This window comes from Sinocyclocheilus rhinocerous, unplaced genomic scaffold (genome assembly GCF_001515625.1).
Source record: "Sinocyclocheilus rhinocerous isolate Xijiao unplaced genomic scaffold, SAMN03320098_v1.1 scaffold2423, whole genome shotgun sequence".
Taxonomy (NCBI): Eukaryota; Metazoa; Chordata; class Actinopteri; order Cypriniformes; family Cyprinidae; genus Sinocyclocheilus; species Sinocyclocheilus rhinocerous.
Window position 1 is genome coordinate 755,004 of NW_015634501.1, and position 16,427 is coordinate 771,430.

Sequence of the window (16,427 nt, forward strand, 5' to 3'; positions counted from 1 at the left end):
AACTTAGCCTAATACACCCTTTCATAGTCATTTTTATTTTTTATTTTTTTAAGTTATCATGGCAAATTAGTTATTTATGTACAGGACGCGAAAAGGCACCCTACAGTGATATTGACCCTAGTAGTAATTTTGGTGTTTTTTTTAATTTTTATTATTATTCTTATCTCACTTTTAGTTTTAGTAATTTTAGTACAACAAATGCTGCCTTGCCAGGAACTGAATTAAAATATCTTGACGTTTTATTTATTTTATTTCATTTAATGTTTATATTATGGAAATTAACAAATAGTTTTTAATTTTGCTGTTTCTTTTGGTTGTGGGTAACAAAAACTCTCAAATGCTTTTTTTCAAACATATTTTATGAGCTTCTTTGGATTTATGTACATTTTGTTTAATGTTTACGTTTACGTGTCTGTTAGAATTACGCGTCTGTTAGATTTATTTTTCAGTTCATTAAAATAGCCTATGTAGTGCACTAAGAATGTGTCGGATATCTAACGCCCTCTAGAGGACAAACGGGTGTATTAAAAAAAAAATCTGCCATCGTGCGTTTTCATTGGCTCCACTATACCTACACGTCAGCACTTGAGGGCGGAAAACAGAACGGTGCTGGCGAATGATTTCGCGTATGCAAATCCGTTTCAAATATTTCCCGGGAAATCTGAGTTTCGCGGGAGGACCTTTCGCGCGTAAACCTCATCCCCTACTTCATTGTCCGCTTCCTGGAGCCATTTTTCGCTCATGCGAGAGGGAGTTTGCATCGCATTTTAATCGCTTACATCGGGTGTATTAGGCTTTAGCAATTTCACTCATATTACAGCAATGCGTTCCTAACACTGTGCGCGTTCATCATTTATGATTATTTTATATCCACTCGCTCGGATTAGAGAGAAAACGAGCCTCAAAGCACAAGTGGGACAAAGGGAACCTGCGCCTCTGAGGATCATGAGAAAGGGGTGTTCCTCGGTCCCAGGACAAGTAATGTTAACAGGGGTTGTTAGAGGTGAACAACACGGTGTTTTTAGTGCGGTTTCCGATCGACGGTGTGCAGCTTATTCCAGTGCAGCCCGTATACAAATAAACACACCGCCGTCCACTAATAATGTCTGTGTGCCCGAGGCTTCTGCGGACAGTTTGTACACAACTCCTCTACAAGGAGCGACACCTGGAACAGGACTGCGACCCACACTAGGACGACCACCGGTAAGTGTCTGCTATAATTATGTGTTTAAGTGTTGTACATTCAGTCCTGTAAATGTTAAGTCGTTAGGCTAAGTCCGCTTAGCTTACTTCTGCTGTCATCATGGCTACTGCTGGAACTGCGTTATGTGCATTCAGTATCTGGAGTAGGCAGGTTTATTGTGCAAAACGAATCAGCGCGTTTTAGATACTTAACTGATTAAGACCTTTATTGAATGTCCCCCAAAAATGCGTAATGACGCATGACGACTGTTTACCACAAACAGACATGCATATTTCCGCAATGTAGTCCCTGCTGTTTTTACGATTTAGCTTTAACTGAATTAGACAATACGACTGTAACTGTATGAGACAATATGCTTTATTGCATTGTTGATTTTAAACTAAAAATAACAATAGTGTAGTATTTGTAACTCGGTTGGTTGTCCAGTTGCACGCCTTTTAAAGTTTTCTTCGAAAGCTCGAGGGTTGCTGCTGTAAATCGCTTTATATAGGTCTGATATCGATAATATGAAGTGTACTATCGATTAGATATGGTCGAATATAAGTCTAAGAGTCTGCTTAACTCGCAAAAGCTTGAATTAGTGGAGTCTAGGCCCTGGTTTGTTGTCTTAGGATGGGGGATGGAGTCAATTCTGAGCTCGCGGACTCTGTGCTAAGCCAAATGCTTTGCTAACTGTTGTTTTTATCGTTATTTACTGCTAAAACTCCTGACTGGCATCTCTTTAGGAAGTAATATGGCATACGTGAGGTCGATGGTTTTCATATTACTCAAACTTAAACGGCTTATCAAGAGATCAAACTTTTGTTTTATTGGGTTCAGGACATGAAACGATACAGCAATTATAACTACTTCTGACTTAACAAATTTAGATGAATTCAATTTAAAAACGACAAATGTAAAACTGAAGTGAATTGCAAGTGAAAAAAAAAAACATGGGTAGGAAAAGCAGATGGGGATGAATGAGGGAATAACAATAAAGCTAATAAAATAATGTCATACAAGATTAATTCAGATTATGTTGTGAATATTAATCATAAAACCATAAAATTGTGAGGCTAAATATACAATTATGAGCATTCTAATGTTAATGTAATGTTGATGTAAAAAAAAAAAGTTGCTCATTTTGAGACTTTAAAAAAAAAAAATTTAGGCTTACTATTTGTTGGTGTTTTTTTCTCCTACAAAATGTGAAGGTTTACAAAAATCTATTATCTCTTTTGTATAGAGACGTAGCAAGTTATAACTTGACACGTAGGACCTTAAATTCAGCAAATCTGATTTTATCAAACTTTTTTGATAAAACATATATAAAGAAAGTTATTTTTTTTTACCCCAAATACAAAAAATATGCATTTTATCTATACATTTACACAAGCTGCAATGCATGTATGCATTTTTGCAGCACTTTAAAAGTGCACTTCCTATGACATCAAACTGTGTTTCCTATTTAACACATTATGATGACAGCAGTGTTTTTGCAACATGCAAAACGCAAAAAATAGATCTCGACTGCATCTATAATTATCTGGGGGGTCAGTGGTACTTTAAGTTTCTCAGTGGTCACTGAGTTTAAGGCTTTGGTAATGGAGGACTGCCATTTTGCTTCCCCCTGCTCCAAGTGTGTTGACTTAAGTGTTGTATTAGGTAAAACTAATATCTGCTGCTTTTTGTGAGAGATGATTCCTGAATGGTTGGCAAAAAATTGCACTTTTAGGCACTTACAAGGTGTTACTCTTGATAAATGTACTTTTTAATGGCCACAGACAATATATTGGCAGAATTTGTGATTTATTACCCAATAATGTTGCCAACTTTTCCAAATAACGTAAGTGTTGGGTTCAGTCCACTCAGACATTTCTATGAATAATGCACGCGATCTGTTCTTAAAATGAGGACATTGACTAGCTAAATATTGCATAAAATTGGATTTTTAGCTTTTCTGTGCATTTCAATTGTGTAGTGCTTATACTGTATATGTAATCTTAGTAACCCTGAAAGATTGGGTCACCTTTCATATTTGATTTTCTTGAAACAGGCTAAAAGGAGACTGGAGCTGGACATCACAGACCACCAATACAGCGAGCCAGCTAAAACCCTTCGGAGTCGCAAAGGAGCTCTTAAACTGAAGGTCCCCAAAGGTATAAAGTTCATTCTGTCGTTCCACGGTTTTGCTGATGTGATAACCGTGTTGAGCCACCTAATATTAAGTTATACCATATAATTACATCACCAACCAACCCTCCTTCATTCTGCTGCAGAGTTATGAATGATTAAATGACCTCTTACATTTCAGCTCCCAAAACCCCGCCGGAGAAGACCCGATACGACACATCCTTGGGATTCTTGACTAAAAAGTTCTGTCAACTGCTTGCGCAGTCCTCGGATGGAGTGCTGGATCTCAATAAAGCCGCCATTGTGCTCAACGTCCAGAAGAGACGTCTGTATGACATCACCAACGTGCTGGAGGGGGTGCGCCTCATCAAGAAGAAGTCAAAGAACAACATACAATGGCTGTGAGTTACTTAAAAGTGTGGCTTGCGTTTAGCAACGCTGATTATTTTGGACGTTTAGTATATTTGAGCTCCTAGTTTAGATTTAAAGAATTTTAAGAGTTGACTTTTTTTCTTTGCTGTTTGCAGGGGCTCCAGTTTGCCGTCAGAGGGTGGGCTTCCATCTCCAGCCATGCAGAGTCACAGCCTGGCCAGAGAGATGCTGGCGCTCAGTCAGGAGGAGAGACGCCTGGATGAGCTCATTCAGACCTGCACGCGTAACGTCCAGCAGATGACTGAGGAGATACACAGTCAGAAATATCCTTTATTAGCACTCAGCTGTACTTTCTCAAGTGTGTAATGGCCACTGAAGATCAGAAAACGAGAGCACTGGAAGGAATGAAACTAATTCCATGTTTTGTCCTTAACCATTCTCACATATGCTTATGTGACCTATCAGGACATCCGAAGAATAAAGAGCCTAAAAGACCAAACCGTCATAGCGGTTAAAGCTCCATCTGAAACAAAGTTGGAGGTGCCTGACCCAAAGGAGGTAAACAATTTTTAGTTTTAGTTTATGCATATTAAAGGGGTGGTTGATTTGCGATTTCACTTTTTTTAACGTTACTTGGTGTGTAATGTTGCTGTTTGAGCATAAACAATATCTGCAAAGTTACGAAGCTGAAAGTTCAATGCAAGCGGAGATATCGTCTTTTAAAATTCTGGCAGTTTGATGCCTACAAAAATGTCTCTTAGGGACTACGAGTTACTTCCCAGGTTTGTGACATCACAAACCCAGATAAACCCCGCCCCCAGGAACATGCAACAAAGGGGGCGAGGCCCTGTTGTGCTGCTTTAGAGAAGAGGAAGAGTTGTTGCCATGCCGTTAAAACTAGGGTTGCACGAAAACATCTATTCATATATGAATCGCGATTCTGTCTTCTAACGATTCTAATGGATTCACAAGTTTCAAAATCAATGTTCTAAAGCAGCGGTTCTTAATACTGTTCCTCGCGTCCCCCTGCTCTGCAAAGAGTGAAAAATTTAAGGGGGTCTGAATACTTTCCGTACCCACTGTATATGACTTTTCTTTCAGACAAATACAATCAGGGTTATATTAAATGTCCTGGACTGCATTTCCCAAAAGCATCGTAAGCTTAAGTACATTGTAGACCCTTTGAAACCAATGGAGCTACGATCAATTTAGGCTTACGATGCTTTTTGGAAACGCGACCCTGGCTCTTTATAATGGCAGTGAATGGCTGTTGAGATTTTGAAGTCCAATAAAGTGCATCCATCCATCACAAAAAGTGCTCCACATGACTCAATTTCGTATACGCGTTCAAGAGAGAGTGGCGTTCCAGCCGATGACATAGTGTAAGCTCCAGTGAGAAGTGAAGAACGCAGAAGCGCAGTGGAGATCAAAACAAAACACCAGTCACAAATTAGAAGTATAAAACAGGGATTTGTAAAGAAAAATGTCTGGATTTTGATATAAGCCAAGAGGAGACTGGTTTTCCTTTGCTGTAAACAAAACTTGGCTCTCAGGAGACTAGCATATTCTCACCGGACATCCTAATCATCTGCTGGAACGCGTGTACAATAGTTAGTGGAAAATCATATGACATACGTCTAGGATGGCTTGAGGGTGAGTAAATCGTGAGGTAGTTTTCATTTTCCAAGTGTATGATATAGCTATCATTCTTCAGGTCAACCATATATTCTTGGAAAAAAAAAAAAAAGCAGTTTGAATAAAGAAAGCAATAACTTTGCCATAGTGTCCTAGAACATAGTATCCTTTCAAATGTTAAAGTTTCCACAGTCATTGCATGCTTTGCATGTGCTGCCCCGCCCCGCCCCGCCCCCGGAAAAAAGTTTTTTTTGCTTTAACCCCTGTGATTGTTCCTGATTGGTCAAATGCACAAAAGTATGTCAAAATGCCCACCTTGGGGTTCGGAGAGCATCGGGGGGTGCTGGAAGCAATATTTCTGAAGGGGGGGGCGCTGAAGTGTTTTTGAGGGGCGTTTGGTTAAGGCGAGTTTACACCAAAGATGTATGAGCTGAAGCTTGCAAAAGAAAATGGTCTGCGACATCCTAACGCCGTCTCTACACTGGATGCATCAAAGCGCACTTTCTATATCCGATTGTCAACTTGTCGGTAGCGCGTGGAGTGCGGCATCCGTTTATGTAGCGCTCGCGCTCAGATACTGAACCACTGATTATAATCAGGATCTGTGTGCTTTGACGCAACGTGTCGCAACGTTCGCATCCGGTGTAGTAGTGTTAGTTAGGGTAAGGCGCTAGTTTACACGAATACTACCGTTTCTTAACTATCATTTCCATAGCTTTCTGTAACGCAGCTGCCAGACTTCCAATGAAAACAATAGCAAACATTTAGACACGTTAAAGCACATGCTTTTTCTTTTTTAGAAAAATGTATATGAATGCTTTTTGTTTGCAGTTTGGCTGCGGTTGGTTTGAATGCCAAATTTCAAGAGTTTATTCAAAGCTTGCAAAAGAAAATGGTCTGCCACATCCTAACGCCGTCTCTACACTGGATGCATCAAAGCGCACTTTCTATATCCGATTGTCAACTTGTCGGTAGCACGTGGAGTGCGGCATCCGTTTATGTAGCGCTCGCGCTCAGATACATAACGACTGATTATAATTAGGTTCTGTGTACTTTAACGCAACGTGTCGCGCCGTTCGCACCCGGTGTAGTAGTTAGTGTAAGCCACTAGTTTACACCAATACTACTAACTGCTTCTAAACTATCATTTCCATAGCTTGCTGTAGCGCAGCTGGCAGACTTCCTGTGAAAACAATAGCAAATACTTTGACTAAGGCTGGACGATATGACCAAAATTTATATCACAGTATATTTCTTAATTTCGGTCGATACGATATAATTCCGATATCGATATGAACAAAAGCCTCAGAAAAACTGCCAAGAACTCCCACAACAGATGTCTGTACCTACAAACTTTTGAAAAATAAATTTGCCAAGTCTCTGAAACCTCCTATAAAACTACACTACCAGTCAAGTTTTTGAACGGTAAGATTGTTAAAGGTGACATATTATGAAAATCTGAGTCTTCCAGGTTTTAAGTGCTATAATCAGGTGCATCTATCAATCAAGGAAACGTGAAAAAGATTAACCCAGTAACTTTGTTTTGGTAAGCGTGTTTCTGCTTCCACTCAAAATAGGCATTTTCAAAATTATATAATAAATGATCTGTGGGGTATTTTGAAAAATTTTTTTTTACTATTTAAAATAACTGTTATCTATTCGAATACATTTTAAAATGTAATTTTTTCCTGTGGTTTCAAAGCTAAATTTTAACATTACTCCAATCAAATTATCCTTTAGAAATCATTCTAATATTCTGGTTTGCTGCTCAAAAACATTCATTATTATGTTGAAAACAGCAGAGTAGATTTTTTTTTTCAGGTTTCTTTGATGAATAGAAAGTTCAGAAGAACAGCATTTATCTGAAATAGAAATCCTTTGTAACATTATAAATGTCTTTATCATCACTTTTGATAAATTTAAAGCATACTTGCTAAATAAAAGTATTAATTTCTATAATTTCTTTCCCATTATATATATATATATATACATGCATGCATGCATGCATGCATGCATGCATGCATGCGCACACACACACACACACACTAGGGATGGGAAGATTCCCCGATTCGCTCGGTGCATTGGCATAAAAAGTTAACGATGCGATGCATCGGTTTAAAAAGTGCATCGGATACAAGTTGTCATTTACATCGCGATGCATCGTTTCTAACATATTTGCATCGGTAAAAACCGATTCATTTAGATGTAATTACTAGTGGATGCGCTATACTTTTATTATTTAGAAAGTGACTAATAATCTGTGACCAATATTTTATATGTAGATTGATTTCTCCTCTCTAAACTGTTTCTCAAGCGCGCTCGTTGGCTATGCATCGAGATTTACTCAACTGTTTTAAATATTGATAATAATGTTTCTTGAACAGCAAATCAGAATATTAGAATGATTTCTGAAGGATCACGTGACACTGAAGACTGGAGTAATGATACTGAAAATTCAGCTTTGCATCACTGGAATAAATTACATTTTAAAATATATTCAAATACAAAGCAGGTATTTTAAATGATAAAAATATATAACAACATTACTGCTTTTGCTGTATTTTGGATCAAATAAATGCAGGCTTCCTTAAAAACATGAAAAATTTTACTGTTCAAAAACTTTTGACTAGTATATCTAATATTTTAGAAAAAAAACGGCACAAATAAATTAATGTTCACCTTTTACTTGTATTTAGCCTTCATACAAACAAGAAATGTGAAATCACTGTCAAATAAATATAAGACTCTCAGGCTCACCTTAATATTAATATCTTTAAATTTAAACTATAACGTAGGCTGATTATTCTTATAGATTGAAAGAAAAGTGCTTCAGCCAGGATACAGAATATGAAAAATGCTCAGTTTCTGCAGAAAATGGAAACCGAGTGAGCAACAACAAAAACATGTTACTGGAGACGAGCTAATTCTCTGCCAGCAGGAGGCTCTTTAGAGCGGTTTCCCCGGTAACGGCTGTACACAAAACAGCGCTCCGCTCTTGAACGCTGCTTTTTCAGATGAAAATGCCATCAAAACTTTTCTGAAGACAGTCGGTTCCCTTCAAAGATACATTCATATAAAACACCCGTGCCACATTTTGATTTTGAAACGTGCAGTGCTCATGTTTATTCAAGGAAGTCAGCCGCCACAAATAAATCAATGCATGACTGAGAAACACCGGTAATATCGAAATATCGGAAATGTGTTTAAAAATCATATCACCGTTATTGAAAAAATATATATCGCGATATATATTGATATTGAATTATTGTCCAGCCCTAACTTAGACACGATAAATCACGGTATGTTTTTTCTTGTTTAGCAAAATTAATAAACTTTTTAATTTTAAAGGGTTGGAACTGAACTCTGCAGGAAGGTAGATCTCCAGGACCAGGGTTGGGCACCCCTGGCCTATATAGCATGGTGTATTGTTATTTGTAATAATAAAAGTTCTGGTTTATATTTAGGCTAAGTGAGTTTGACATTGTATTTTGTTGCTTGAATTGTATTGAAAGTGAATGTAAAATGCGCACTGCGGTTTTAAGCTATTTAAAAGTGAAGGATAGCAAAGAAAAGAGGGAAAACTCAAATGAACTGAAAACGAACAGTTACTTTACGCCGAATTGCAGCTAATTTGAAAGTAAATGTAAAATGCGCACAACCCTACCCTCAAAGAAATCAAGACAGAAGTGACTGAAAGTGGACAGAAGAGACCAAAAGCGATTGTAAATGGGAATGCGTCTCACTTGTCTACTTGTGCTCGGGTTGACCAAAATGCTTCTCAATACGCTTGGTGTAAATGGGGTCTAATAGTTACTAGGGCTGAATGATTTTGGAAAATCTAATTGTTTTTTTTTGTTTGTTTTGTTTTTTTTAACCAATATTGCGATTGCGATTTTCATATGCAATTATTTTTTAGAGCTCTTTATGTTCTGTATTATTCAACAAAGACAAGCTATAAATAATTGTGTAGTATGACCAACACAATATTAGATTAAACATAAATGTTCTTTTCTGTTGGCCAGGCCTATATGTTACGATGAAATTAGGTGATTCATGAATTGATATGAATGACTATAATCAGTGATGCTGTGTACACTGGATGCGACACGACAAAACCCCGACATTAAACTGATGCCTTGTTCTATTTATGACGTACTGACATAAAGTTAAAATGATTTGCAACGGTCACTTTATCACGTCCAGTGTAGTGCTGTTGCGGTGCAACACGACAACTGTCGTGTCCGGTATAGACGCGGTGAGTGAAGCCGAGAGCACGATATGCCTCGTCATATTTTCTGCATTTAGCTTTTAAATGACCAGCACCTGCCTGGGTCTGTGCGACTTCATCTATGGCTTTTCTCTTCCCTTTCACAAACCGATCCATCTCCCATTCTAAGTTACGTCCTTTGGCTGTTTACGGTTTTATTTCTTTTCTTTTTCTGCTGATGGGAACCTCTTTACTCTCGCGTGTCACGTGACCGAGTGTAATCGCAGCCTCTGCGATTGAAAAATCGTGTTTTTTCATATCGCGATATTATCGCAAATGCAATTAATCGTTCAGCCCTAATAGTTACTTTGGATCTAGTAGAGGCAGCTCATTTAAGTGAAAATGATTTGTATTTGTTCCATGTATTTAAACTCCTTTTTAATGTCCATTCAGAGTCTACAGGTCCACCTGAGTAGCTCCAAGGGTCCCATTGATGTTTTCCTCTGTACGGACGGTGGTGACTCCGGGAGCCTGCTGCAAAATGGCCTTGATGTGAATGGAAATCACCCTAAGTTTCTCAAAGTCTCCCAAGGCAAGAACTTCTACAGCAAGCAATACCTTGGTTCTTCCAATAAATTTCATCCTTTCAAGTATTTTTTTTTCCTGTTCTTCATTTCAGAAGCTGCTACAGATGGAATGGCTGATGGTGTGAAGATGAACGGCAGCTCAAACGGTGGCGTCAACGGTTATGGGCCCCTGACTGAAAGTGCCCCCATGTCACCCCTCAGTTCCTCCTTGTCTTCCATTCTCCAGCAGCCGGAGGAGTCCATCCCCTTCGTGCCGCTGTCCCCTGCTCTTCTCAGTGATGAATACATGCTGGGATTGGGTGATGAGCAGGGCATAAGCGATCTGTTTGACTCCTGTGACCTGGACACGCTAGCACTGGATGACCTGCTCAGGATATGAGCGATCAGGTTAGTTGATGGTGCTGCTTAGCTCCTGAATGAAATCTGGATTGGCGAGATTGGTGGGCATAACTATGTGGATGAACTACAGACTGAACTTCATGAATTCTAGAGTTGTCCTTGTCGCATTTGACATTGACCGTTTACGCATGGATCTCACTGCTACGGGATCCAAGGTTTCTGTTGTCTGATACTGTACAGATGGGTTTCTGTATCCTAAAAAATGTCCTTTTAAAGTTATTTTTAGTGTGGTGAATTGCATGAGCTGTGTGATTTGTCTATGAACTTTGTCATATTGGTTTTCAAAATGGAGTATTTCTCTGCTCTCAATGTGGACGTTTCTGTCCATTTGTGAATCTCTTGCTTGCTTTCTTGGGGAAAAAGAAACATCTCCGCATCATAGGCTAGCTAAGTATCACAGAAGATCAGCGAGTTGTTTCTTTATTGAATGATCCAAAGTGCATTTGGTGCTCCTTCATTTAGTCTGCTTTTTGCCAGTGTTCAGCATCTCAGGGCACAGATCAAGGAGCGAGTGCTTTGTGTGATCTAGTGATCTCTGGGTAAAATCAAATCTGTTTTTCTGAGCTACAGTGTCTTATGCCTTTTGTTACCAAATGATTTTGTGCAAAGAAATGTTGTTGCATTTCGGTGTGATTTCTTTGTGTAAACAACAATGTAATGATTCTGCGAGTTCCAGTACTACAGTTTTGGCTCATTTTTTAAACTTTAGATTGGAAAGTGAACTTTGGATATGACCCTAATCTAGTCCCCCTTAATGTTGAATGTATTTCAGTATCTGGATTGCACTGAAGACTGAAGTCTTACTTAAGCCATCATGGACATCTGTGGCGTAAATCGCCACATGATTATGAAACATTTAGTGTCCCATGGAGAATTGTAGGTTTTTCAGTAGCTTTATTTTTTGTAGCTTTAATTAACCAGCATTATTTCTCCTCTTTTTCTTTGTCCATTCCAATAAATTAATTTTTATTTTTTCACATCTTCTGGAAAAGCCTCATTACATGCTTGTAAACAGGCCACTGTTCTAATACTTTTTCTATCCTTATTCCTGCAAATTAGACTGCCGATCCGTTACTTTAGTTGTATTTTCTATTTTTATTTTTTCACATCTTCTGGAAAAGCCTCATTACATGCTTGTAAACAGGCCACTGTTCTGATACTTTTTCTTCTATCCTTATTCCTGCAAATTAGACTGCCGATCCGTTACTTTAGTTGTATTTTCTGTAACCTTTTTAGGAGAGTTCATTTGTTTAATACTTCAAATGTGAAGTAACTTATTGCAGTTTTTGCTGTGGTTAAAGTAAATTATGGTACAGAATTTTGAATTAGTGCTAATGCTCACTAGTTCTCTTGATTCTGCATTGGAATGAGGGTGTTAGTCATGTATGCAGCCATATTGCATAGAAAATGTTATGATTAATCACCAGTATGTATTCTATTCTACTGTGCAGTTTGATTTACTCCAAAATGTAGATTTTGATTTAATTATTATTTTTTTTAAACAATTAAGAGGCAGTTTTGTGTGCCAATGTGTGCGAATATGTGAAGTTGTATGTGGATTGTAAACTGCGCATCAATTGTTTGCAAATTGTTTTTAATAAAGTTATGAATTTCTGCATATTCTGCCCTGCTGCTCTTGTGTAATATTGTATCACTTAAGCAATGATTTCAGTTTATATAACCAGTTCTATGTAAGTTCTTTGGTCATGCTACACATCAATCATTCAGAATGTTTCATTCTGAGGAGATGGTTATATATATTCATCTTTATTGGTTCTTGTGAGAAACTTCTCAAATCCTCAGTTAGGGCTGGACGATATGGCCAAAATTGATATCACGATATTTCTTACTTTCGGTCGATACGATATAATTCCGATATCGGTATGAACACTATTTATCTGAAATAGAAATCTTTTGTAACATTATAAATGCCTTTATCATCACTTTTGATCAATTTTAAGCATCCTTGCTAAATAAAAGTATTAATTTCTATAATTTCTTTCCCAAAAAAATAATAAAAATTATACTGAATGGAATAGTGAATAATGTTACAAAAGCTTTTTATTTCAGATAAATGCTAATCTTTGGATCGTTCTATTCATCAAATAATCCGGAAAAAAAAATGTACTCAACTGTTTTAAATATTGATAATCAGCAAATCAGCATATTAGAATGATTAGAAGGATCATGTGACACTGAAGACTGGAGGAATGATGCTGAAAATTTACCTATGTATGAAATGTGTTTAAAAATCATATCACCGTTATTGAGAAATTATATCGCAATACATATTGATATTGAATTGTCCAGCCCTATCCTCAGTGTTACCAAAAAAAAATTTATAAAAAAAGAACAAGATGTTGTTGCCTATAGTTTGACCAGTTTTGCCATTAGGATATATACTGTGCCACTTTAATTTTTATGATGTTAACAAGAAATTAGACTTATGAATCGAGATGTTTGGTATTAACTGAAATGAAAAGAAAATGTCATAAGGCCATGAGAGAAAAATTCTAGTGACCCATATTAGGAGTAAGCAGAATCACTGGGGAACTTCTAAATTTTCAAATAACATATTAAATATTAGAATAAATATTGAATGTGCTGTTGGATGAATCTGATGCATCCTGTGATGCCTGTCTTCCCCTCACTTGCCATTAGATGGCCTGTCTTTTTTTTTTATTTACGTCTTGATCAGTAGTTTTTGTTGTTCTCTGATTAGAATATATTCACTACTAATTTACTAGTAGTGAATATATACTAAATTTGTAGTAAATATATTTTTCTAATTCTGTTTTAATCTGATGCATCCTGTGATGCCTGTCTTCCCCTCACTTGCCATTAGATGGCATGTTCTTCATTTGAAAGAAGCACGTCTCAACAATAATCTTGACAATGTTGCACTCAAAATCAATGCAGTGCCATTTAATATAGATCTTACACTGCTTCTTTCAAAACCCAATGAGCACATATATATATTTTTTGGCTTGCATATTTACTTTACATTGCTTCCTTCAGTGCTTTGTTGCAAAATGAAATGCATTATCATAATTTCAAAACCATTTAAAGACATTTCACATCATTGCAGCCCTGGGGAGTAAATGTTTAATTTCATATTATTTTTGTGAGTCCCATGGCCATCAGCGCAGCCAGCATCATCAGAACGCACAGACGGACACGTTCTTCTACAGACGTCCCTTATCTCACCACGTTTAGACTAATGTGTCTCCGCTTTAAATCGGTCTTCTCTTTGTCTGCAAGAAGCAGCAGTGAATGGGCAGGCAATCTATGATGTAATTTGTTTTGAGTGGCGCCCCTCTCATCCGCCTGTAGGGGGCACTGTTGAGACACCAAAGAGGGCCCAGACACACTTAACCTAATTCCCCAGTTTTGCTCGCCAGACACTAGGTTCATGGAAAGTCACAGATTTGATCAGTTATTCAAATTATAGCATCCATCCAGCAGTTAAAACAAATGGCTGCAGCTGTTCTCATTGGTTATGTGAAAACTGATATTTGTGTGCCCTTGATTAATGCTTCATTCAGCTGCTGCAGTTGTCCGGTGGGAAATTTCAAGCCAGACAGTTGCAAAGCGCACTTTATTTTAGCCCAAGTGCTCATACAGCCACAACACCCGGCTGAACTGCCACAAACGATGGTTTTATGTTCTGGAGCATGTCATTCATTCCTCTAAACGTGTATAAGTGCTACAGTAAAGCTGGAGCGTACACGCTTCATACACGTGCGCATATGCACAGCATACGCTGCTCCTCATTCATAAAAGCAAATGGCGTGTTTTGATGGATATTGATTGGATGAGGGCTACGCTACGCTGCCATTCGCCGCAACCTATGTGGCCAATCAGAAGCGGGCTGCTCTTCATTCCCTCTGCTTTCTGTTTCAGAGTTTCAGTAGTGAGTCTGACTGCTCAACTGGATCCTTTTTTTTTTTGTTTTTTTTTATTTATTTATTTTTTTTGCCACACTGTGTTTGCAGCAATGGTCAGAGGTCTGTGGACACTATAAACAAGGATAACGTAATGCTGTAAAGCATCATAAAAAACCATATGCATCTGTTTGAAATCCATCTGCGTAGGTGGTCTTATACAGATTGATTTGTATTCATATTCCTAGGTCAGGAAGAGATGTTTGCACGCCATGAAAAGCAGTCATGTGGTCTGTATGTGCGAAGAAGTGTAGTAACGGATACCAAGGCAACTGAATGACAGGATGCTAGTGAAACTAACTACTATTGATATACTGTGCTATTTTTTGCTTCTTCTTGTTTGCAAGTTTGATTGAAATTATAATTTTTATCACATTAGAATTGCTTTTCAGCATTAGCTGAGTGATAGTTATGACAGGATGCTAGTGAAACTAACTGCTATTGATATATTGTGCTATTTTTTGATTCTTACATCTTGTTTGCAAGTTTCATTGAAATTATAATTTATATCATGCTTTTTTTAGCATTTGTCTCTTAGGAAAATTAGAATGGTTACCCAGCTGGAAATGTGTCTTTTTCTTTTGCTTCATTCACAGATGTTTGAGATTTAAACCCAGATGCCTCATTTGTGGACTACATTAGTAGCTGGACAGCTGCTGCTTCGGACTACTGACTGAATGACCACACAAAATATTATCCTACGTGTTTAGCATCATTTAAAATAAATGGCATGCCGTGGTTTTGTCAAAGAGCAAGCAAAAGCAAATGGGTGCTCGACTAAAAAAAAAACAAGTAGAAAAATTTATAAATGTAAAGTCGGCAACACCAAAGCTCCAAAAGTATCAAAAATGTATTTAATTTTTTCGCATAGCGTGTTACGTTTCGAGCACGCAGGCTCTTCATCAGACGGTCTGAAACATAACACGCTATGCGAAAATTGTTTAAATACATTTTTGATGCTTTTGGAGCTTTGGTGTTGCCGACTTTACATTTATAAATTTTTATGCCTTGGTTTGGTTTAATTTTTAGGAAATAGTTGTCTGCAGTTATTTGCATAGACATACACAGGCCTTATGTTGTGTATACTGAAAAAAACATGCTTAATATGCAAAAGTGTGAACTGAATGCAATGTTTTCTGACACTTAATTGTGTGTTAATTGTAAAATTGTATTTTAGTTTATATTTATATGAAATTCATGTAACTGAACATGATATTGTTTTTTTTTTTATTAATTAATTTATTTTTTGGACCCACTTAAGTAGGACGTAAGCACAATTTTGTATGTTTCTATAGTTTTGCAAATGTTTAATGTATTGCAAATATTTTGTCTTGTTTCCATTGTCTGGTGGATGTACCGATGAGCATTTATGGTAAACTAAAATGGACTTGAATGTAATTTCTATTGAAACTTGGTATCATGTATTTAAGTATATTTGTAATTACACATTTGTAATGAACAAGTTGCACTTTAGTACATTTAAAATATATATTAACTTTAAATGTTGAAAATTGCATTACAGTTAAAATTGTAATCAATTAAGTGAACTTGTTTAAAATATTAAAACAATTATTTAATTTGACATATTACATTATTACACTTAAATGTATACGTAAGAAATATAGTCATGAAAGTGTTTACTTGAAGCGCACTTAGCCTTTTAATTAATATTAAGATCTGAAGTACACTACAAGTACACATTAAATAGAACTAAGCGTACTTCTTTTCACAAGGGATTTTATAAGGCTGTTTGGTTGACACAGGAATTTGATTGATACGGATGTCAGGACACGTGTCTTTCCCCCAGATTGCCTCTGTTTGCCTATTGAACTTACATAAGATTGTTTAATTATTTATGTGTTTGATATGTACAGTGGGTACGGAAAGTATTCAGACCCCCTTAAATTTTTCACTCTTTGTTATATTGCAGCCATTTGCTAAAATCATTTAAGTTAATTTTTTTTCCT

General features: G+C 37.1%; 1 protein-coding gene across 3 annotated transcripts; it reads left to right on the forward strand.

The window, feature by feature from the left end:
* The first annotated feature begins 749 nt into the window (after positions 1-749).
* Positions 750-15,156, forward strand: LOC107745724 (transcription factor E2F3-like). Of its 3 annotated transcripts, none has more exons than XM_016559670.1 (8): positions 750-1,203; positions 3,240-3,342; positions 3,498-3,717; positions 3,844-4,011; positions 4,132-4,246; positions 9,984-10,122; positions 10,210-10,504; positions 15,057-15,156. In XM_016559670.1, exons 1-7 carry the CDS (start codon positions 856-858, stop codon positions 10,494-10,496), a joined length of 1,380 nt encoding a protein of 459 aa, XP_016415156.1. In that variant the 5' UTR covers positions 750-855; the 3' UTR covers positions 10,497-10,504; positions 15,057-15,156. The 3 variants fall into 3 exon arrangements, with proteins under 3 accessions (XP_016415156.1, XP_016415155.1, XP_016415154.1); XM_016559669.1 differs by lacking the exon at positions 15,057-15,156 and adding an exon at positions 11,289-11,413; XM_016559668.1 differs by lacking the exon at positions 15,057-15,156 and having other exon boundaries at positions 10,210-11,413.
* Positions 15,157-16,427: the final 1,271 nt, after the last annotated feature.